Below are 24,028 nucleotides of genomic sequence, written 5' to 3' on the forward strand. Positions count from 1 at the left end.
CCGTCTGATCCATAATCTTCCTACCGAGACTCAGCATACATCGAAATCTCTCGCTCTTGCTGAATGACTAGGGAAGGAATGGGCACAGACAGCAGGGATGGAGGGCTGGGTGGAAGCCAAAAGCTTGGCTTAATAGTTCTGCATTATGTCCTGTTTCTTTGGACGTTGGGGAAGCTCTTACATCTTTCCTTTGGCATGGGAAACTGAATCACGGTGTGTCACCCACCTCCTCTCCTTGGCTTTGCTTCATGGCCTGGGACCCTTGAATGCTGCAGAACTGAGGGCAGGCAAGGAAGTCCCCTCCTGGCCCCATACTTGTCCCCAGCACCTCCCTGAAGTCAGCGCATGGCAGCAGCAGGGTGAAGATTGGGGGCCCCAGCGACCTCTGGGGCTGGACCAGGGATGACAGCACATTTACTAGCAGGAGACAGAGTTGACAATAACAACCTCACATTGGGGGCCACAGCAGGCACTTCGCAAGTGATTCTACCCTCGCCGTAGCCCTGTGACATACAGGAACGGAGAAGCTCAGAGCTGAGGCAATTTGCTCAAGGCCACAGAGTGAGTGGGGGGGCACCTGCTATCCCATGGGTCACAGTGCCACTCTGCTCAGCTGTGCTGTTTGCTAGATTCCTACGTGCTCCCACCTTGACCCCCTCCCTTGTGTCGCCTGCCTACCCTACCTCTGCTTTTCAGACCACATTTTGGCCTTTTATCAATGCACAACTTTTGGGGAAGAGTTAACAAAAAGTGTGTGTGAGCAATACCCAGAGATCTCAGAGAAAAGGGGAACCCAAAGAGTCATTCAGAAGCAACCTCTTAGAGAAAGTAACTGTCCTACACGTTAGGGGGTCCTGGGCGCTCACGCCCACTCACTTCCCTGGTGAGGCTGCAAAGTGGTTTCATTTTTCCATTTAAGGAGAACTCCAGTGAATTTCTGCATTGTCTTTAAGGAAAAGGTGGGGGCAGGGGAGGTTCCAAGAGTTCAGTTCACATTTAGTAGAGCTGAGTCACAGAAATACTCTAAATTCCAAATTAGAAGCCAAAGACTGCAAGCTTTAAAAGCACAGTTGTCATACACACACACACACACACACACACACACACATATATACACACATACATACACACACACACACATACACGTACCTCTTATTCCAATTGGGAAAATAACTTTGCGGGAGAGTGTGAAAAATTAAATCATTCAAGGACAACCATTTGAATTCACATGGTTTGTGGGGAAGACAAGAGCACTAGCATTTCCGAATGCCTACTAAGATCCATTAAAAAAGGATTTTATTTCATTTAATCTTCCCAACAGTCCTGGGGGGAGATAATAGTCTCTCAATATTATACAGAAGAGATAGACTCAGGAAGCTTACGTAACTTTCTCAGCCAGAATTTGGCCATCACTCCAACTCCAAACGTGTGCTTGTTTCATAATACCATGTTGCCTAAACTGTTTTGTCACTTAACCTTCAGGCCCTCAGGACCCAGTTTTGGCAAGAGTGGGATTTCATACAAAAGTTAAGGACCTTGAGAGGATGAACTTATCCTGGATTATCTGGATGGGCTTTAAATGCAATCACACTTATCCTTTTAAGAGAGAGACTACACAGAAGAGAAGGGGGCAATGTGACCACGGAGGTAGAGATTGGAATCAAGGAGCTGTAAGCCAAGGAATGCCTGGAGCCACACGAGCTGGAAAAGGCAAGGTACGGCTTCTCTCCTAGAGGATTCACTCTTAGAGTCTTCATAGGAAGTGTGGCTCTGCCAACACCTTGACTTCGGCCAGGTGATACTGATGCTGTACTTCTGGCCTCCAGAACTGTGAGACAATGTGTTTCTGTTGTGTGTAAACCACCCATTCATGGTGATTTGCATTCAGTGTATCATAATTCCCTACTCATAATCAGTAAGCAGTCCCAGGAAGCTAATACATATGCTAAGTTAAAAAATCGCTCCTGTGACCACATGATGAGCTCATTGTTAGGCTGTGAAGTTCCCACCTGGTTTTCTTGCTTCCTGAACAAATATGGTGGGTGATCACTTCTGGGAAGTATGGGAAGAGGCAATTCTCTGGACCCATCTCTTCAAAGATGAATCTTTTAGACTTTATAAAAGATAACATTGGGACTCTCAACTCACAGGAATCATGGAAGAAAATCTCTGGTTTTATGGAAAGGCCACTGGCTGGAAATTAGAAAACCTACATTGTACATCCAGGTGGAAACCTGAGTGATCTTGGGAAGGTCTCAACCTCTCTGAGCTATTATTTCCTCAACTAGGTATGAAGGAGTCTGATAAGCAGTACCTTAAATATCTTTCCAGCATTAGGATTACTTAAGGTTATATATCTCACTCCGTTGTTAGCATAACAAGTCATGTAATTTTAGGTGAAATACATCAACTGTATTATTTTTTAAATAGATGGCTGTATTGACTTTCTAATGGATGTCCTTCCAGCTCCAAGAATCTGCACACCTCTAAGTTTTGGGGTATAAAGAATCTGACCAATGGCAGTGGTTAGTAACATCCCAGTCCTAACCAGTCTTACATCCTAACTTGACAAATGGTCATTGAACAAGTTGGTGGAAACCAAGAAAACCCACTAGTACTTAACATTAAGATGGATTTAAAAGATCAAGAGATAAAACAAAAATAACATTTATTTCCTGAGTTGTTTTAATACCTGGTATTAATAGTGACACAAGTGTGCAACTCAATATATATTTCAAAAGAAACCTGCACTTTTATTTTAGCATTAAAACTGTGTAGTTAACAATTACTTTATTTTGTTCAACTTGATTAGAATAGGATCTAATGCACACTCTTCAATCGAGTTGATCTGAAAAAGATAATCTAAGAACTGCAATAGAGGTTAGAAACTTAGAATTTTAGAGCCCAAAGGGGACTTAATCGGTCTGCTTCCATAATTTTACAGATAAAAAATACCCAGTGAAAGTTACTTGACTTACCCAAGGTAATTCAAATAAGAGCCTCAGTTGTCTGAATTCAGAGCCCAGCCATCTTTCTGAAACACAACATAGCAGTAAATAGAAACCTTCATAGAAAACTTTGTAAGTAGCAGGAAAGGGTTTAGTATTGAAATGTCAGTTTTTACCAATGTATATACAAAATTCAGAATTGAAACAAGCAGTACTACTTTTTTAAAAAAATCATCATAAAAAACCTAAAAACGTAATTTAAATTAGAGCCAGAGCCTGTGAAAGTATTGGCAATGTAAAAAGTTGCTCATCTTTCCTGGGCTGTTCTAAATGGATTTTGGAAAAAAAAAAAAAAAAGTATCATTCTCTACTCATAATCTTCCAAATGATGGAACATTACTTTGTTTTTAAAATGGACTTTTCCTTCTCCTGTAACATTTTTTGTGGTAATAGAAACATTGAGGTCTTTTTTTCATTCATCATTTTTTACATTTTTAACTTTGACCTATGCTAATATGCCTACTAACTCCTAGCACGTCCTGATTTTGTCATGAATTTGAGTTTACTTCTGAACAACATCTGATTTCTTTTAGTTTTATCTACATTGCCCAAGTGAACTGTTTACCAAAAACTAAACAGCACCAATTCAACAGGACATTTTGGTGAAGAACAAAGTGTCACCTATGATTACAGGCCTAGTTTATACTGCTCTTGGTGGTGATGGTGATGTTAGGAGGTAGGTTTTCATGCTCAGTGTAATTCTGTTGATTTACTGTATGAAAGCTGGGGGTCCAGCTTTCCTCTGGATTTTTCCAAATCCACATAATACTTAACTGTATACATAGTTGTTTCAGTTTCATTTTCCTTTCTACCTGGATTCTAAAGTCCTAAAGTAAAAGAGCACAGATTATGCAAACAACCTGACTGACAAAGAGGAAAGAAGGCAACAGTACAGAAATGCTCATTCATTCCTTCAGTGACTATGTGAGTCTATGCCAGGCATTATGCCAGGGATGAAATTTAAGAAAAACAACAACCTGATACCATGGCATCTCCTACAGATGATAAAATAGGAAGACTGAACACAGTACACTAAAATATTTGTAGTACACTTAGTTGACCATGAGAGCCAAACAAAAACCTCCATGTAAAGGGAAAACAATAACTAACAAAAAGCATCTATTTCTTAATTCATCCATTTCACGATGAATGTCAAGTCGATCCGTGACTAAAGAGATTCGTCATCCCATCTGTCATAGTTTGAATGAGTCCTCCAAAAGTTCACGTGTTGGAAACTTGGTTGCCATTGTGGTGATGTGAAGAGGTGAGGCCTTTTGAAGGTGATTGGGTCATAAGGGCTCTACCCTCATGAATAAATTAATGCCATTACCTTGAGAGTGGGTTAGCTGTTGCATGTTTGGCCCCTTTTTCCTCTGTCTTGCATGCTTGCTTGCCACGTGATGCCTTCCACCATGGGATGACCTCACCAGATGCCAGTGCCACGCTCCTGGACTTCCCAGCCTCCAGAACTGTGATCTAAATAAATCTTTCTTTATAAATTACCCCATCTTTGGTATTCTGTCATAATGCCAGAAATTGGACTGAGACACCACTCCTGCCCACTCCCATGGGTGTTAAGTGGGGAGGGAAGATGGTATGTTGGAGAGGAAGACCACAAAACTTGCAGCTTTTTCTTTCTAAACACCAAAACACCATTGAATGCTTTGGGAGGAAATGGATTTCATATTCTCGCCATCCATCCAGAATGGTATCAGAACAATGGAAGCAAATAAATCTATTACAACACTAAATTGTCCTTGGAGGAAGGAAAACTTACTTTGTCTAGTCTATTAGCCTATAATAATTAAAGACCAACTTTTTTTTATTTAGTTCTAGAAAGTTGAAAAACCTGGCTTGAATACTTAACATTCTCATTAGAACTATTAAGCTTTTCTCAATGAATTTAGTTATTAAGCCTGTTTTTATTGATCACAGGGGCAACTACAATCACATTTTCTGAATTTAAAGTCCTTTTAAAATTAGTTACATTTTAAACAAGCAGTTCTCATTTATGTAGGAGGCTAGTGTGGTAAGACAATGTCCTCCTAATCGAAGGAAGCTGGGGGAGAGGGATGTTGTGTGTGTGAGGAGTAGGGGAGGACAGGATTGTGGCTTTTTCTGACTAAAAATCGTCACTTTTACATTCCTCTTCTTATCCCTCTCTTGTGCCTACTTATAAATTCTGCAAAGGTTTGATTTGTTACTAACTACAATTATTGGCTGAATATAAGATCTAAATGCTTTCCAAAAGCTGCAACACACAATTACTGTTTTCACTCAGTAGATAACACATTGATATCTGAACTATCTGGAAGTATTAGGGGGCATTTTGAGTTGTCATAATGACTGGAAGGTGCTATTGACATTTAGAAGCAAAGGGCTTTGCTGTAACCCTCTACCAGGAAAAACTGCATCAACCAAAATGCCTATGCCTTGTTAAGAAATCCTGGGAGACATTTTAAAGGATCATACAAGATTTTAAGAATATTACCATTAAAACATAAAGCTAGAGATCACTGAACTGGCTTCACAAACACACAGAGAGTGAGGTCCAGTGGGGTTAGCTTCCCTTAGCTGGGAAGACTGGAGCCAGGACTACATCAGGCCTTCTGACTCTGGCTGGGGTTCTTTCTGCTCCACCAAGTTTATTTTCACAAAGCCCTTTACACAGGTCTGTGTGAGTTATCATGATGCCAGGGACTCTGCCTGGATGCCAAGGGCTGCATCTTCTAAGTTTTGGAACACACTTTGGGAATAGGACTGACTGGGATGAATGAGTTTTAACAAATGTCCAAATTCCATCAAGAAACTACAAGCTGAGCCCATTGGGTTTTCTTTACATTACTGTTAACTTTACAGATGATCATTTCAACTAACAGCAGCTGCCCCGTGTAACTCTACAATTGCCCACGTTAACATTAACCAGTGTTTAGACCCCTTGCAATCTGGACTTGTGTTTTCTGCCCTAATATTCCTTAGTACAATCTTCTTGATAATAAATTGTTAATAGTGGCCCTAATTAACATTTTGATGTATCATAGCCACATAGAAGATACCAAAATCGATTCCTGAAACCTCAATTCCCAATGGGAGTGCAAGAATCCAGCATGTGTGCCTGGGCCTCAAAGCCACAATGGGGCATTTGAGCTGGCTATGGGGCAGTTCTGGGACCTGCTTCCTTGCAATTTCTTGCATAGGAAGGACAGCGTTACTCCAGGCATCAGCACGACCCTTCTTCCTGCCCTTCTCACATGAAGTGAGAGGAGAAGCAACATAGGAGACCAGCCAATCTTGAGGTTACCAACCTGGCTCAAAAAAAGAGGAAGGAATGACACAGGCTTCAGTAAGCATGAGTTAGAATCGTTCTGCAATGGCTGAATCTCTCCCCTCCCAAAATGCCTCCTGCTTTTGTATGCACTGGCCTCAAGAGTTTGAAGAGACATTGTGCGTTCTACCAGCAGTGCCCCAACAACTGCCATCAAGATGGAAAACTTCTTCCATACACCCATTAACATGCCAACACTAATTCATACAATCACATCAACCAGAAATGCAACGCTACCCAGCTCCAAACACAGAATTGGTTATCTAGACAACATCAGATTGGTTATAAACTTCGATGCCTGTCTTGTGGTGAGCTTGTATTTAGTAGTGCCTTTCATCTCTGATTTAGAAATTTTACAGACCAAGAGATTCATCAAAGGAAATGTGTTTTTCCCTCAGACAGTTGTATCAAGACAATCTATGTGTGCGTGTATATGTGCACATACGTATGTGAGTTGTGTAACTGTACACAGACCTTTAAAAATAAAACTAAATTCAGTCATCACTCTTCTAACAAAAATCCATCTTTCACTTTTGTAAATCAATTCTACTTTGCTTTTTCTGTTTCAGTGAAATAGATTGGACATTTGCTAAGGGCAGAAGAGTCAGTCTTGAAAGTCAAGCACGATGACTTCATAGTGTTCCAACCAGTAGGCTCTATTGTCTGTGCACACTTTCAATGCCAATGGCACTATTTTGCCAGCGCACAGGGATACCTTACACAAACGCTCCACCAACAAGCAGGTAGCAGGGCCACCTTTTTTAATGTATTTGTTTTCTAAACAGTGTTCTCCACTATCTGCCTCCAAAAAAAGCGAAGTTCACCCACTGCATTACTTACCAAAATAGGAAGCTTTCCAAAAGTCACCCACGCAAGCACATACCACGTCTTAGAAGAACCCTCTAGTTGTGTATAATTTAATAAAACTGACCATGTAGGATAATGCTGTTTATTAAAAATATAGTCAGGGAGAAGGAAGTCAGTGCATTTATGCAATTTTACATACACATCTGTAGTTTGAGGTTCCATTATTCCAACAGTTCATATAAATCACTGTTTCAGATAAAAGGAAAAAAATGCTTTACACAGCAATTGGTTATAGGTTTGGAAATATGAGTCGGCTTGTAGTAAAAATAAAACCACCTCTTCCATTATTAAAGAATGTCTCCTTTATGCAGAACAAGTCTTTAGCGTTAAGAACTTTTCCTTGCATAAGAATTGTTAACTTGAAGTTCTTGGAAAACAGCCAATCCTGTTTTCTATATTTATAAATGCTATTTTGTCTGGATTTTTTTTTGAGGTAACAAAGGAAGCATCTTCAGTGATCTGTCACTAGGTTATCCTTTACCGTGTATGTCAACTACTGCAATGTCAAACCTAAGACTCATACAAAAGCATTTCTCAGAGAATCATAAATACAGAATATGACATTTCCAAACAATGTTCTCATTACAGCAGGGAAAACAAAATGCATCAAAAAACAAAGCCTAAAATAAATGAAGGCTTGATCATTTTGCTAGTAGAGAAATGAACAATAGCATCCAGAATCCTCCAAAAAGGATTTGGCATATGAATGCACTTTTAAGAAAAATTTCATCACATTTTTTTTTTGGAATAGACTCCACTCCCATTTCCTGAGCTCATGCTCACAGACAGGAGTCAAGAGTACAGCTGCAGCACCTGCTAAGCCAGAAGGAAGACGGCAAACTTACAACTTACTCGCGACACTCAGTGTGGAAAATCAAGAGTTTTGGATCTAATTTCTTGGATACTGAAGTTGGTGCTCTGTCCCTTGGCCTTCTGTGGTAGGATGTATAGGATGCCCTAGGGAAGTCACTCCACAATAGGGAGTGGTCACATTCATCTGAAGGCACCACTCCTTTCCATGTTATGTACCTAACTCAAACCCAGTAAAGAGGGACTCCAAGCATAGTTACTTTCTTTATATCCTGCTAGTGAAAGAAAGTTCTGTCACTACAAATGCAGGGAACCAGACACAAGCATGAGAAGAGAAAAATCTGCGTTTCTTACGATGAGTGGCTGTGTGAAAGGTTTCTGCTGGGTTTGGCTAAGGCATCTAAAACTCCATGTCTGCTCCCAATTAGTCTACCTAGAACTTACAGTTCAGTTTTCTGGGGGGATAGGAAGAGGGAATTACATTTAGCTACCTCTTCTTGGAATAGTTAAAAATATGTTCTCATATATAAAGCAGATCAAATCAGTAACTGTCTAAATGACAACACAAATTCGGTGTTAGCTATGACTAACATCTGACTGACTCCATCTCAGCAAGAACTAAAGGACAACAAAATCTCAGTTGCTACCCAACTAAGTATTTAAAGTATACTAAGAAATTAGTGCTTGTTCATAGGATTACCAAGCAAATAAATTTAAGGCATAACTGGAGTAATAGCAAATGAAGTATATACTTTTTCCCTCTGATGCAATAAGGCCTCTGCCAAGAGAGATTAAGAGTTTTCCTGCCCCAAATTAACCAAAGGTCCCATGTATTGAAGGAGGAATAAGCTAAAGGCTGAGGCTTTTAAACAGATAACGACTGACTTTGAAACACTCAAGACTTCAGAGTTTGAGTCAAAATCATCATATATACTCATTAGATGCTGGAATCAATGAGGCCAAATTTGCCAGGGCTGCAACATGGATAAAATGTCAAGTACAGATGAAACATTATTTTGTTTATACATGTCTAAATTTTAACAGAACCCTTTAAAAATCAGGAACAAAATGCTATGTTCACACAAAATTCTTTGCGCTTAGTTTGCAGGAAGATATCAGAACAGTTGAAAAGAAATTGTTTCAGTCTTTAACTTCACTTGATGAAGCTGCTCAGCAACTGTGCTGTTAGCGGTGAAACTGCAGAAACACAATTCCCTTCTTGGATTTCAGGGAAAAGCCATTCACTTGTCAGTCTCTGCAGAGACAGGGAGAGACTTCTCTGCCCCCAACTCCTCTGACAGTTCCCTTCCACTTAACGGGGTCACTGTCCAAGTGAACTCTCAGGAGGGGACATTTCCATATAAGGCCATTTCAGTGTAAATTGACACAGCAATCTATGTCAAACAAGCCACTGAGTTTCTTTTGGGTGATGGGACAGGGAAAAGGGCTTTTGTGTCAATTAAATAAGACTTACAAAACAGTCAAAGAAAATTGATTTCTCAAAGTTCAATTAAAAAAAAAAACTAGCTCATCTCTTATTTTCAAGGAGATGAATTATGGAAAATTCCTTCAAATTTAGGCCACAAGCTTGGTTTTGGACCTTAGGAAGGAATCTCCTCCCATTTTCTCTTCACATTTTAGGTTCTTCAAGTTGCTATTATAAATTGTTTGAATAGCAAAATCAGCCATGACCCGAATCATGGAGATACGTGGATTTCCTTGCATTGAAATACATCTATACAATTGAAAGTTATGCATACAGCACAAAACTATAAACAAAAAGGTGAAGCAAACTTTCTTTATTTTCAGGTAAAAACATTAACCTGATAGATTATTGCAGATTTGAGAAATCAGCACATAAAACGACTGGACAGCATTGCTTACAGGTGCTTTTATCTGCGTCGAGACAAAGGCTGAACTGTTTTGTCCCAAGTCAGCACTGGGAGAAGGGGAAGAGGAGCATGGAATAAAGAAGACTATGAACAAAAACGTAAAACAAGAACAAAGGGAAAAAAATTTTTTTACTCCAACAGGGAAGGAAAACTGCTTATTTTGTTTAAAAAATTTACATTAATTTAAAATGCTCTGGCCACAGAATAATAAATACCGGCCAGCCCAAGCTGTAGACTTCTTAACCTTCATAAAAAACAATGAGCTTTCCTTGTCTCATTCCAGAGGCTGTTGCTGCTGGAATTGCCATGTAAACAGTCCTTAGTGTGTCACCTGGGAAAAAGCCAGTAATACCCTAAACTATAAGAAAAGTCTACCTAGTTACAAAAGCTGAATTATATTCAATAAATTTCAATCCAATGAATTTTAACTTAGATCTTAACTGGGGAGAACATGGGACAACAGAAGCCCATGGGTAACGAAAATTTGAGAACTGTGAGCTGTATACAAAAAAAACCTGTGAGCTGCACAGATAATAATGAATCAGGGAGAGAAAATCAGAGGAAAGTGAAAAGCACATAGAGCTAGTCTACTAAACTATATTTGTCAAATACATGTGAGCTTAAATTTCTGTACTTATGTACAAGAGTTGTCTTTGGAGGAAACAAAACTGCAGACTTAGCTAGATGGATACACACAGCCCAGAATTAAACTGCACAGCGACATTTATTGTTCCAGCCTGGAAAAACATCCCTTTTTTAAATTTCACACAGCAAAGCATGTTAAAAACTTCACTCATCAAATAAATGATAATTTAAACAAGAACTTGCTAAAGAAACCTCATCACAACAACGTTTTAGGGCCTGATCACTTTAAGTCCATGGGGCCATTAATGAATATCAACCAAATGTCTCTTTATAATCTGCAAGCCGTTTTTCCTACAACAAGAAGGCGTAACATGTTTCCTTGACTCAGGTGATACATTAGAAAAGAAATCATGATTTGTTTCTTTTGCTGTAACAGGCAGACATTGCATTTCTTGTTGTGATCAGGAAAGATGGAACGACTGCTGCCCTTCTCTTGCTGCTATTAACAGTTTTTCACGCATTATCTCAATGCTTGAATAGTCCGGCAACTTAAGATAGTTCACACAAGTCATTACAGAGGGCAAGAAGTCATCTGGGTTTTCCGTTGATTCAAACGTCTTTCGGACAATTGTCAAAGGTGGATTCAAACTCCGGAATCCTGATTAAGAGAAAAAGAAAGACAAGGAACTTAAGTTTTTAAAAAACATCAACTATCAGAAAACATTCCACTGCTTTGCCGTACAATATTACACACAAGATATTCTTTCTTGCTTGGCAATTGCACATTCAATATACATTAAGTGCAAGGAACCTGCTTTATTTATCATTTAAAAACTCGCTGTATAACATGGAGGCAACAGTTCTTTATGTCTTCTGATTTTTAAAATGGAATACCCACAGTGGTTCATGCCTGTAATCCCAGCACTTTGGGAGGCCGAGGTGAGCCAATCGCTTGAGAGTTTCAGACCAGCCTGGGCAACATGGAGAAACCCTATCTCTACAAAAATACAAAAATTAGCCAGACATGGTACTGTGTTGTGCCCGTAGTCCCGGCTACACAGGAGGCTGAAGCAGGAGGATCTCGCTTGAGCCCAGGAGGCAGAGGTTGCAGTGAGCCAAGATCACGCCACTGCACTTCAGCCTGGGCGACAGAGTGAGATCCTGTCTCAAAAAACAAAACAAAAACAACAGAATACCAATTTAACTTATATTAGGATTCAATCTGAAAAACCAGATTTTAGAATCCATTCTCATCTAAGTCAACTAAGAGTTTAGAATGTACAAATGGCCTGGAATTTTATCGAACCAGTATTACATGTGCATTAGTAATCCTACTTCAATATGTTTAAGACAATCCCCATGGATTTCCCTGCTAGCGGTCTCAATGTACTATAATGATATTGGAATAACTAAGAGGCACTGCAAGTGAGATAAAGAATCTCCTGCTGATGGTACTGAAGTTTCACACTCACAAACCCACCCATAGGTAGAATAAATGCTAAACATCCACATTGTACCCACCTCCAACAGGCAATCTTGGGCTACCAGTCACAAACTGGAGAAATAACCTCTGCTGTTCATTATCAAAACTACTGAGAATCTCAAACAAAAACTTCACAGCCCGACTATAACAGAAATAAATATACCAAAATTATTTCATCAGGTTAAAATAGAGTTTTAATCACACTGCATCGCATCACATGACATAAAAATTAGATTAGCACTTTTAAATTACACATATATTTCCATTACAATGTACTCAAATCAAATTTGTTTCTGTTATGACTAGAATTCAAATGGAATGATTACAGTTGTAATAAGTAAGACTTCATCTGGTACTGTACAGATATTTCTGCTTTACTATATGTAATAATGGGGAACAAGATTAAATCTGTCTTCCCCAACCCCTAGTATTTTCATAGAAATACTTGAGAAAGAAATTCTTGGGTCTTAATTTCCCATCTTGAGAGAAATAAGGCCAAAACAGAAGTAAGCATCCATTAACAGGTAGACACATTTTAAAATGAACCACTCCAACTTTTGTTGTTTACACATGTGCGCATGTGTGCGTACACACACACCCCTCTCCACATTCTTCAGAATCAACAGAAAAACTGGCAGACCCCAGTACTTACCTGTCATGAGTATAACCGTGATCAGGCCTACAGCATTCCATCAGTGTTTTTGCATCCCAAGTGTCTGCTTTACTGCCACAAAGGAGCTGATCCAGCTGTGAGTTTAAATAAGGGTAAAAAGAATTACTAAAGAAACATTTGCTTACCTGAGTGAAAATAAAGGTCTACGTGTACCATACAAGAGTATCAGTCTCAGTACTAAAACCTGCTTGGGACCTCTTTCCAAAAAAAAAAAAAAATTTAGAGATTCCATTTCCTTTTTAGCTGTACACTAATTAAGTACCCTGCCCATCTGCAGGGACTTGGTTCCTGAGAGACCCTTCCTCTCACACCAAAAACACCTGATGACCCTTGATTTCAGTTTTCCTTTCTTCTCGTGACCTTAGGTGCTTTAAATGGATAATCTGCTTCTAATCAGGGAGATTTTATAAATCCTGGCTTTCAGAAACACAAAGGTATACAGTAACAGATGCCAAGGGAGAGAACACTGAGCTGGAGAAAGAAGTGGGGGAAGCAAGCTGAACTAGGACACAGCAAATGGGTAGGTCTTTACACTTTGTAGAGAGGCATGTCTGCGCTACATGGTTGGTTGTATGGGGACCAACCTAGATATTATAGAATGAATATTGGAAAGCAATAAATGCTTTCAAGTCCTTAGAAAATCTATCACCAGTTTCAAATTAAAACCATGCCTTTCTCTGGTTAACTGCTGATTTGTAGAAGACTGCATACTTTGAGAAAATCCAATTTGAGGCCAATGAAATGTAGTATCTGTTATATAATGCTCACTGTCCGGTCCTATATATTTAAAGACAAAGCTTTGCTCTGTTGCCCAGGCTGGAGTGTAGTGGCCTCATCGCAGCTCACTACCGTCATGATCTCCTGGGCTCAAGTGATCCTCCAACCTCAGCCTTCCAAGTAGCTGAGGCTACAGGTGCATACCACCACGCCCAGCTAATTATTTTTTTTAATTTTAGACAAGATCTCACTATGTTGCCCAGCCTAATCTTAAATTTCTGGGCTCAAGTGATCTTCCCACCTCCATCTCCCAAAGTGCTGGGATTATAGGCTAAGTCACTGTGCCCCGCCTATTTAATTTCCATTACTCTGTGATAGGGGTTATTCCAATTTTACAGATGAAATAGTCCTATCAGATACAGTAACTTGGATAAGGTTATACAGCAAGTGGTGAGGACCATGATTCTATTCCAGGTGACAAGCAGTGCCTGCAAGTATCAGGCACACTACATGCTTTAAAAAAGTAGTAAATCAAAGTAGACACAAATATAACTGAGATTAAGATGTTAAGTTACTCAAAAATTTACAGATTTAGTCAGTAGTGAACATACACTCTAAAACTAGTATTCAAACAATAAATAAAAAGGTTTCAAAACTGAGGGAAACTGGACACATTCTAGACCCTTTCTATATCTCACTACCAGTGAGTAGTTCTTTTGAGATTTGGCACTTGAAATAAAGATGGTAATATGGTTTGGCTGTGCCCCTATCCCAAATCTCATCTTGAACTGTAACCCCCACAATTCCCACCTGCTATGGGAATGACCTGGTGGGAGGTAACTGAATCATGGAGGCAGGTCTTTCCCAGGCTATTCTCATAATAGTGAATATGTCTCATGAGATCTGATGGTTTTAAAAAGGGGAGTTTCCCCGCACAAGCTCTCGTCTTGTCTGCTGCCATGTGAGATGTGCCTTTCACCTTCCACTATGATTGTGAGGCCTCCCCAGCCACGTGGAACTCTAAGTCTAATAAACCTCTTTCTTTTGTAAATTGCCCAATCTCGGGTATGTCTTTATCAGCAGCATGAAAACAGACTAATACAGGTGGCTAGGGAAAACCAAGCAAATAAATCCATTTCTTCCATTCTCGGAAGTATTCTCTGTATTTGGCAATTAGATAATTTATAATACTTTCTTAAAACTTCAAGGACTAACTTGGATTGTGAAACAATATCTCATCGAAACAAAGTTTAGTTAAGGAATAAAGTCAGGCCCCCTCCATGTCTCTTTGCTTCCACAGCAGTATAGAAACATGCAGAACATGCCACACACAGCACAAGTCCCCATTCTCCACTGAATGGCATCGAGGGTCTCAGCTGACAAAGATGCTATGCTTACTGTCATGCATGGAACCCGCTCCCCCAGTCTAAGAGGGGACACCTATTTAACATTCTTCCTTGCTCAGGAAATTTCCTTGTCTTTCCCAAACATCCATCCCCTGCTATCAAAACACCCATTTTTTTGTTTTTGTGCAACAATACGGCCTTTGACTAGGCAGCACAGAAACACTCCACTAAAATTATAGGTATGACCATTTCTTTTAGACATAAGCTACTCACTTCCTCCGGGTAGAAGTACTGAAGATGACTGAGTGGGAAGACTGATTCAAATCCATCTCTGAACGAATCAAATTGCCTAGAAACGCCTTCATTTAGTGCCCAGAATATAACCAGCTGCAAAAAGAAAGTTTTCAAAAAACTGTGACAAGATTTCAAATCTCTTTACTATTTAATATGTGGCAAAGTACAGTGAAACACCCTTTTGGATCACTTTATAAAGAACAAACAAGTTATTAAGTCTTTAAAATAATCTGCTAGAAAACTACATGAGTAAAACGTCAGGTCGACATCTAATGTGGGGCCCTTACCAATAACAAAATGTAAAAAAAAAAAAGAATGCCATGTGCACTTATATTTAGTGTGTTTTAAAAATCTATTTATGTAAAACCCATGCCATACAGTTATATTACCTCACTAGATGGGAATCAAATGAGAATTTCCCAAGAGGATAAAATGTTATTGAGAATTAAAGGTAATGTTTGAAGAATCACAATTAGCCACTATTAAGGGTTTTTAATTTTTAATGTAAAATGTTTAGCTCTAAATCCTGTGAAGTTCTTAGAACCCAACCTGTCTGCAGTGTGTGCTTCCTATTAGAAGTAGGCAAAGCCTGGAAATGAAGTCACATGCAACTGAAGGGTAAGAAAAAGCAACTCTTACTGGTCCAACATTATCTAGTCATCACTGACTTTGGGTAGTCCAATGGGTAGAGAAACAACATTTTCAGATAAAAATGAAAACATTAGGATTTTCTTGATAGAAAATTATAAGCATTAGTATAGATTATTTTGAGATAACCTTAATCTAAATGTTAACTCATTATGTGCTAGTAAGATGGAAGAATAGCTTTCACAAAGTCAGTAGAAGAAACAGGATGAGAAGACAGTCCTAATGAATATTAAAAGGAATTACTTACGAATCACAGAACTGTTAAGTAACAGGGGATTCTGGTTATTATTATTTTTGAGACAGAGTCTCGCTCTGTCGCCTAGGCTGGAGTGCAGTGGCACAATCCTGACTCACTGGAACCTCCACCTCCCTGGTTCAAGCAGTTCTCCTGCCTCAGCCTCCTGAGCAGCTGGGACTACAGGCGTACACCACCACGCCTGGCTAATTTTTGTATTTTTAGTAGAGACGGGGTTTCACGATGTTTGTCAGGCTGGTCTTGAACTCCTGATCTCATGATCCGCCCGCCTTGGCCTCCCAAAGTGTTGGGATTACAAGCGTGAGCCACCATGCCTGGCCAGTTATTATTTAACCTGTATACTCTCTCTCTCTCTTTTAAAGCTGATGAAGAAACTGGTGATCAAGTTTTTCAGAGGCTCCATCTAAAGTCACACAGCAAATTAGTGGAAAGGTCAGTTCAAGGGGTAAATGGCCATTCTGACCTAAATCCAATGCCCTTTCCACCCAATGTCAGGAATAAACCAAAACAAATTTTTCAAACATTGGTAATAAGGATCTATATAGTGGTAATTTAAAATACAATTTATGTTCAATATAAAATTACTTTTCCTGAATTTAGCAAATATAGTCAAGCATCACAAATTAATATATATATATATATATATATATATATATATATATGCTTTTTTTTTTTTTTTTTTTGAAACGAAGTCTCACTCTGTTGCCCAAGCTGGAGCGCAGTGGCGTTATGTCGGCTCACTGGAACCTCCACCTCCCTGGTTCAAGCAGTTCTTCTGCCTCAGCCTCCTCAGTAACTGGGACTACAGGTGTGTGCCACCACACCTGGCTAATTTTTGTATTTTTAGTAGAGATGGGGTTTCACTATGTTGGTCAGGCTGGTCTTGAACTCCTGACCTTGTGATCTGCCCACCACGGCCGCCCAAAGTGCTGGGATTACAGGCATGAGCCACTGTGCCCAGCCTAATATATATACGTACATATATATATGTATATATACATATAATATATATATATATGTATATATACATATAATATATATATATATATATGTATATATACACACATACATATGTATGTATTTCTAAGAGAAAGGATCTCACTCTGTCGCCCAGGATGGAGTGCAGTGGTACAACCTTGACTCACCGTAACTTTGAACTCCAGGGCTCAAGTGCCCTCCCACCCCAGCCTCCCAAGTGGCTGGGACTACAGGCTCATGACACCACACCCAGCTAATTTTTGCATTTTTTTGTAGAGACGAGGCCCCCACTTTGTTGCCTAGGCTGGTCTTGAACGCCTGGCCTCAAGTAATCCTCCTGCCTCTGCCTCGCAAAGTGCTGGGAGGATTATAGGCGTGAGCCTCTGCACCTCACCCATAAGTCAGTAATTTGAAAGGTGTCACCAAACATAAAAGTGTGCACTGCATGGTGCCTGGAGTAAATTCTGTCAAGCTAGCTGCCTTGATGGAAATGCAAAAATGCAATTTAGTAAGAACACAAAAAATGTCTCTTTTCACTTTTTTTTTTTTTTTTGAGATGGAGTCTTGCTCTGTCACCCAGGCTGGAGTGCAGTGGCGCGATCTCGGCTCACTGCAAGCTCCGCCTCCCGGGTTCACGCCATTCTCCTGCCTCAGCCTCTCCGAGTAGCTGGGACTACAGGCGCCCGCCACCACGCCCGGCTAATTTTTTGTATTTTTAGTAGAGACGGGGTTTCACCATGGTCTCGATCTCCTGACCTCGTGATCTGCCCGCCTCGGCCTCCCAAAGTGCTGGGATTACAAGCGTGAGCCACTGCGCCCGGCCTTCACTTTTTTTTGAACTAAGAAAATGTGGTGTAATTAGACAGCATTCAAGCCTGAGGAGAAATAATTCAAGGTTATATAAGACAGGAAATATCTGATACGTGCACTCAAGAGCAAAGAGAAGCTAGCGCCTTGTAAAGCAGCCTTCATGCAGTGGTCCTGGGGATGTGGAAGGTCTCAAGCCATAGCGTGTGCAGCCAGAAGCAAGGTACAATCAGGCAAAGTCCGCCATCTTCACAACTGGCCTACCCCCCAAAGACGCAGTTACATACTCTTAGATACTCCTCTAAATTGTGGATAGTGACTGGTATATCCTTCCCTCCTTTCTTCAGTTCGATATTGGGAAACCCTGGGAGAGTGAAATCCAGTCCTAGATCTTCAACTGAGCAGCCATTCATAGTCAAGGTTTCTAATGCATACTGTAGACTCTCTTTGGTCTAAAAAAACACAAATGGGGGAGAAATGGTGTCAAGCAAAATTAACTCATGGTTTTTTGTTTAAAAAAAAAAAAAGATATCCTAATAAAGCTGATGGGTTCCTTTAACTCTTAGCTTCTTTATTTTTTTCCTGGTCATAATCTACATATGAAAGAGTCACTGAGATCATAAAGGAAGTATAAGAAAAGAGAGCTGAAGTGCTTCCTCATTATGAGATGCTGCTGCTCAATTTAAGCACACACAAATTAAATTTCACAGTAAGTGCATAATAGGTTGCATATTTGTTAATTTTAAGAATGTGGACCCTAGAACTAGACAAACTTTTCATAAATTCTAGGCTAATCTTGAATCCAATACTGTATAAGTATACAGCGAATACTGATAATACGGTTGGGAAACTGTAAATATAAAAAACATACTATCTAGTGATAGTGATAAACTTTCTACCCCTGCAAAGCTCAAGTCTACAGAACGAAACCTGGAGAGGCTTCATTCAACTACTTGAGGCCTCTGATGCATAACAAGTTTGCATCTATGCAGCAACACTGTGATTTAAAAAAAAAAAAAAAAAAAAAAGTTCCAAGAAATCCCTAAGAAAAGGCAAGCAATACTTTATAAGACAAACGTTAAAAAAGTCTTTATTACTCACTTTTTAAAAAATGTCTAAGATTATGAAAGGCCTATGTAAATTTTTTTAAACTTAAGGATCAAAAACCAACATACAAAAATGCAAATTCCATCTAAAAATGAAGACATCAAGTTAGGACAAAGAAGACAAATGGCTTTCCAAACTGGAAATGCCTCCATGTACGAAATTCCTACAGAGTAACAATTAAGGTACAGAAAATTAGTCATTTAAACTAGAAATGTTTAGAACGTTCTGATTAAGTAATTAGTCATTTTTTAAAGAGCAAACTAAATGCTGTTTAGGATTCTAAATGATTCAGAATACCAAGGAGGTGGCAGATTATTGAAAGTAAATGGTCACAGAATTATGTCCATTTTTACTTCTCTGCAAAAACCCACTTTTAAGCCTCTCTCCATTTTAGGTGTCATTTGAAGACCTCTAAAGGCAGGCATTTTATTTTACATTTGAAGTATTCTTCAGCAGAAAGATTTAAAAAAAAAAAAGAAAGAAAGAAAGTTCTGCGTTTTCATGTTCCCCCCACTGGTAAGCTCTCAAAACGATCCTTGTACTCCCTGTCACAGATCAAGGTGATTACTATTACACTATTGGAAAGTCTTCTCTCATAGCTACCAAGGAAATATCTTATTTCTAAAGATGTGCATTACAAAGTGTTGTTATTAGATAGGAATCCAGAATTTACAATGTCCTAGAGATGTTTAAAAGGAATTTACATTAGTTTCTCTAGATTTTACATATTAAGTCAAGAAACTAATGTAAATTCCCTTTAAACATCTCTAGGACATTGTAAATTCTAGCACATTTTCCATATTTCTTTAGAGAATTTAAGCTACCAAGTAGAATCTGAGCCAGGACAACTTGCCCCATCTGTATATATACTTTATTAAAGAAACAGGATGTGGTTTTTCAGAATGTCACCATTTCTCATGCTCTTGTTCACAGTTGGTTATTATAATAAGTCAATTTCTGGAGTGTGGATTCTGTGCCACTCATTTTATATTTTAAAACTGACAGCATCAGGAATAATAGAGAATAGAACAAATCTCAAAAAACAAACAAGAAAACTACCGACAAGAGAATTGTGGCGGCATACTGCATTTGAGACAAGCATATATAATAGAGCTTGCATGGTGTGGAAGCATGCAGACAGCCTGGGTTTGAGTTCCTACTCTGTGTTCTCTAGGTGTGTGACCTTAGGCAGATTGCTCAATCTGTCTGCCCTGGTTTGCTCACCAGTAAAATAGAGATAACAACAATACCCCAACCTCACATGGTAGTTGTTGGGATTAAATAAATTAACATATATATGGTATCTAAAACAGAGCCTCCTGTTTTACTTGCTTTTTTGTTCCTCCTTTTTGTTTTGCCATTATTTACCTAAGAGATCATCCTAAACAACACTGTAATAGTTTAAAACTTACCAAGTTGTGAAGAGAAAATAAAAATGGTTCTAAAAATTCTAAAATGACAAATTCTGTACAGAAAAGGTGGACTTAGCCTCTTTGAATACCAATTTCTCTTAACAGACTTTTTCAAACAGCACCAAATAATTACAAATTAATATGGGAGATAAAGTGAATCTCCTTACAAATCTTCTAATAAAAAGACACTCTAAAATCCTATCCCTCTACTGTAAGATCCTCTCCAACTCATCAGGAGAGGTGACGCTCTCCCTCACCACAGAATCTTAACTTGCTATTCTTACTTAATTTATAAAATGAGACTTGATTTAATATTGGTCCATGTTACCAGCCCAAACAAGCTTTTTGGGTCTGTGCCACAAAAAAATAGAATCTTGTTTTCTTCTAATACCAGATACAGAACCATTATTAATCTCAGATTGAGTTAAATAATTTATCTATTGTTAATTTTATACATTAACATTATACAGTAATGATATGAAGTTCAAGGTTATTTATGAGATGTCACAGAGAAACCTCAAAATGTATTACCAAGGAATAGTTGTTGGCACTCAGTGACCTTTAAAAAATATCTTCCTGAGATCTCTAGAAATAAGACTGTTCCTAAATTAAGCTACCTTTCTTGAAAATAAATCTGTTCTGAGACTAGATTCAAATGCTAAAAGATGATATAATATCTGCCCAGATACATAATACTTCCATCTAAAATTTAGTTGAAAGGAGTCCTTATTTATGGTTTGACTTAGAATTGTATTTGCTAATCAAGATGTTTATAGCCTGCTGTGAGTATAGGTCATGTGACCCACTGTGAAATCATATGTCTTAGTATAATAAAAGAATTAATATCTTCTAAAATAAAACATTAATATAACAACTGAGTCAAATACAAACCATTTAACAAAAGCCTCATTTTTCTAAAATAAAGACTTGATCTATTCGACTGTTTCTTCTAAGCCTACCTGGGATTTATCTTGTTCAAGTCTTTTCTTCTGTCTGACAATGTCTTCTAGGTGATAAACTGATCTGGCTACAACTGGGTCGATGTCAAACAAATCGTGTGATGTCAGTGAAGTTTCTTGCCGTAGCATCCATTTATAAAAGGGTAAGCCAAGGGGAAGGTCCACCTGAAACGGAATAGGTCACACTGAGCTTCCAGCATTACCTCTATCTAAGGCACTTCAGGAGATCATTTAAATATTAATAGGTCAAGTAATCCCCAAGAAAGAAAATTCGATAGTTGGGAACTATTTCTCCCACTACACAAAATTGATTCTCTTGATTTGGGGCTCTAAATGCAATTCCATTGTAGTCTGTATTATTGAATATCCCAAAGCAAAAAATGTTAAGGGAAAAAACTTACTATATTTAAAATAGAAAACTAAATGGAATTTCTAAAATAACTGATAAACTGCCCACTCTTCAGTTAAAGTGAAATTGTAAACTTGTCAATTTGGCCACAGGTGAAAATGTCTTAAACATACTGATAAAGTGCCTCCGAAAACGTGAGAAGAGCACGGTGGCTCATGCCTGTAATTCCAGTGCTGTGAGAGGCCAATGTGAGAGGAGTGCTTGAGGCCAGAAGTTTAAGAGAAAAAGAAATGAAGAAATGTCCAGAAACATTCCAACCTCTATGAATACTGATCACTTGGGTTATTTTCACAACAGCACTCTAATGTAAATTTAATGAAGTTTAGTTACATGCACAAACTTTCCTACTGAATTAAAAAGGTAATGTCACACTTTAAAAAATAAATAATTAATACCACCTTAACTTGCCTGATTATCTGAACCCTTGCTATCCAAGAAGGGGTCCACAACCTGGCAATTGGGCATGCCCTGGGAGCTGACAGGAAAATTCAGAATCTCGGACAGTAAGACAGTCTTACCCCTGCCCTACTGAATCAGAACTGGCATTTTTAACAAAATCCCCAAGTAATTCATATGTGTATTAAAGTTTGAGAAGCATTGCTCTAAACTATAGCAGTAAACTACAGGGGACTGAGGTACTTGCACAGAACATTCTACAACAAAACTGCAAAAAGCAAACCATCTTAAACTTACCAATCTGAAATCCATGATAGCCTTGGCCATTAATTTTCCTAAGAAGCGAAACTTCATCTTAACCTTTGCGATATGAGCTGGCTTTGCTGTCCTGCCAAAGGGAAGCGCAAACAGGCCCTGGAGGTTTTGAATATACTTGGTCCCTTCTTGGCTCCCTGAAAAGCAAGCAATTCACCAAACTTTAGCTGATGTTTCCAAAAACAAAACAAAACCTGGTAACTAAGAACATTTAAGAAATTGAGTATTCTCAAAATTGGAGTGCAGATCACTGAATGAAGTCCTCTAGAACTGGACAGGCCTTCCCTATTTGATAAATGAGAAAACAGAAGCTAAAAGAAAGTAAGCACAGCTGTCCATTAGAAACTACATATGTTTAATAAACTGTCAGAGTCCATTACCTGATCTGAGTAACACAAACCAACTAACTTACAGATAGGCATTACCTTTTGGATTGCTAAGAGTTACTTCTTCACCTCTCCAAAGACCCAAGTCAGCTCTCTGTAGTTCCTGAGATACAAGTGCATAAAACTCCAGTGTAGGCCCAAGACCTGTACCAACCTACAGAAGAACACAAGTAGAACAATTTCAAATTTTAGGAATTGTGCTTTTTTACTGCCAACCTCTTGGAAATGTGGACACTAACAGCAACTGTTTACCAGGATGCATTAGAGATTATTTTCCAAAATGTCCTGATTGGATTTATTCTTTCAGTCCTGGTCACCTGAAACAAAAACTGGCAACTCTTTATTATTTCCTACCCGCTAGGGCCCCAACATGTCAGTTGAACAATTTCAGGTTGTACTCACAGAAGTGCCACTGTGGCTACATATCTTTCCTTCAGGAACAATATGGCACTGTCTGCATATGGATGTCTTTCCCCTTTTTCTCTTTAGTGAACTGTTACCCCAAACCAGCTCAAATGTCACCCTCTCAAGGGGAAGGCTCCCCCCAACATCTGCTCCCAACAGTTAGTCTGTTCCTTTTTTCTTGGGGCTTATTTTTCAGCTACTTAAATACTTTCTACATTACTTTACCACAATTTCAGTATATGCTTGCATATTTCACAGGATGATAACTGTTTTGGTCACCCTGTATCTCTGATAGTACCTGACACACAGTAGCCATTTAATAGAGATATGTCGAATAAAATACAAATAATGGAAGGTCTGATTCCACACCAGCACAGAAAGGACTGACGGCCTCATACAGGACACCAATGCTTCTCAACTCCCAGGGTGCACTAGAATCCCCAGAGCTTTATCAACATGCACATACAGGGGTGCCATGTCCTGAAGATTCTGATCTGGCAGGTACAGCTTACAGCCTGGGCACTGGTATTATTAAACAAGCTCTGAAGGTGACTGTGTAGCTTAAAGTGAAACTACTCCTCCATGAGACACCTGATGGTGGACATGCCTGAAGCAGTGTTCATAGCTTGCTCATTCCTTCATGTTCTGTCAAGGTCCCGCCAGATCAGACCATAAACAAAGATATGCAGGTAGTGACAAGTTCATATCATAGGTTATACACTAACTCTAATTGTAACCCTGTCAAGAAGGCAACATTTATGGATTACTTGTAAACAAAGGGTACTATTTTAGCATTATTACAGTTACTCTTAAAAATTACCCACACTAGCTTAAAACTTTAGAGGTAGTCCACTAAACGTTTAACTCTTTCAAAACAGAGATCTGCTTGGGCCTAGTGGTGCTTGCCTGATTAACCCCTAATCCTATTAGATTTCCACACCAGTAAATGG

The 24,028-nt window shown here is 39.0% G+C and overlaps 1 protein-coding gene across 23 annotated transcripts in view; it reads right to left on the reverse strand.

Moving 5' to 3' along the window:
* Positions 1-7,268: 7,268 nt before the first annotated feature.
* Positions 7,269-24,028, reverse strand: part of TRIP12 (thyroid hormone receptor interactor 12) — a 149,890-nt gene continuing 133,130 nt past the window's right edge. For 17 of the 23 annotated variants that reach the window (XM_030803901.1, XM_030803899.1, XM_030803897.1 and 14 more), the window contains 8 exons: positions 22,713-22,827; positions 22,270-22,424; positions 21,168-21,332; positions 17,977-18,141; positions 14,980-15,093; positions 12,623-12,717; positions 12,009-12,112; positions 10,608-11,145 (listed from right to left, as the gene is read on the reverse strand). In XM_030803901.1, the coding sequence (XP_030659761.1) occupies positions 10,949-11,145; positions 12,009-12,112; positions 12,623-12,717; positions 14,980-15,093; positions 17,977-18,141; positions 21,168-21,332; positions 22,270-22,424; positions 22,713-22,827 (1,110 nt within the window). In that variant the 3' untranslated portion in view covers positions 10,608-10,948. Of the gene's footprint in view, positions 11,146-12,008; positions 12,113-12,622; positions 12,718-14,979; positions 15,094-17,976; positions 18,142-21,167; positions 21,333-22,269; positions 22,425-22,712; positions 22,828-24,028 lie in introns of all 23 variants that reach the window. The other 6 variants (XM_030803902.1, XM_030803893.1, XM_030803895.1 and 3 more) reach the window with 1 other exon arrangement.

This window comes from Nomascus leucogenys, chromosome 22a (genome assembly GCF_006542625.1).
Source record: "Nomascus leucogenys isolate Asia chromosome 22a, Asia_NLE_v1, whole genome shotgun sequence".
Lineage (NCBI taxonomy): Eukaryota > Metazoa > Chordata > Mammalia > Primates > Hylobatidae > Nomascus > Nomascus leucogenys.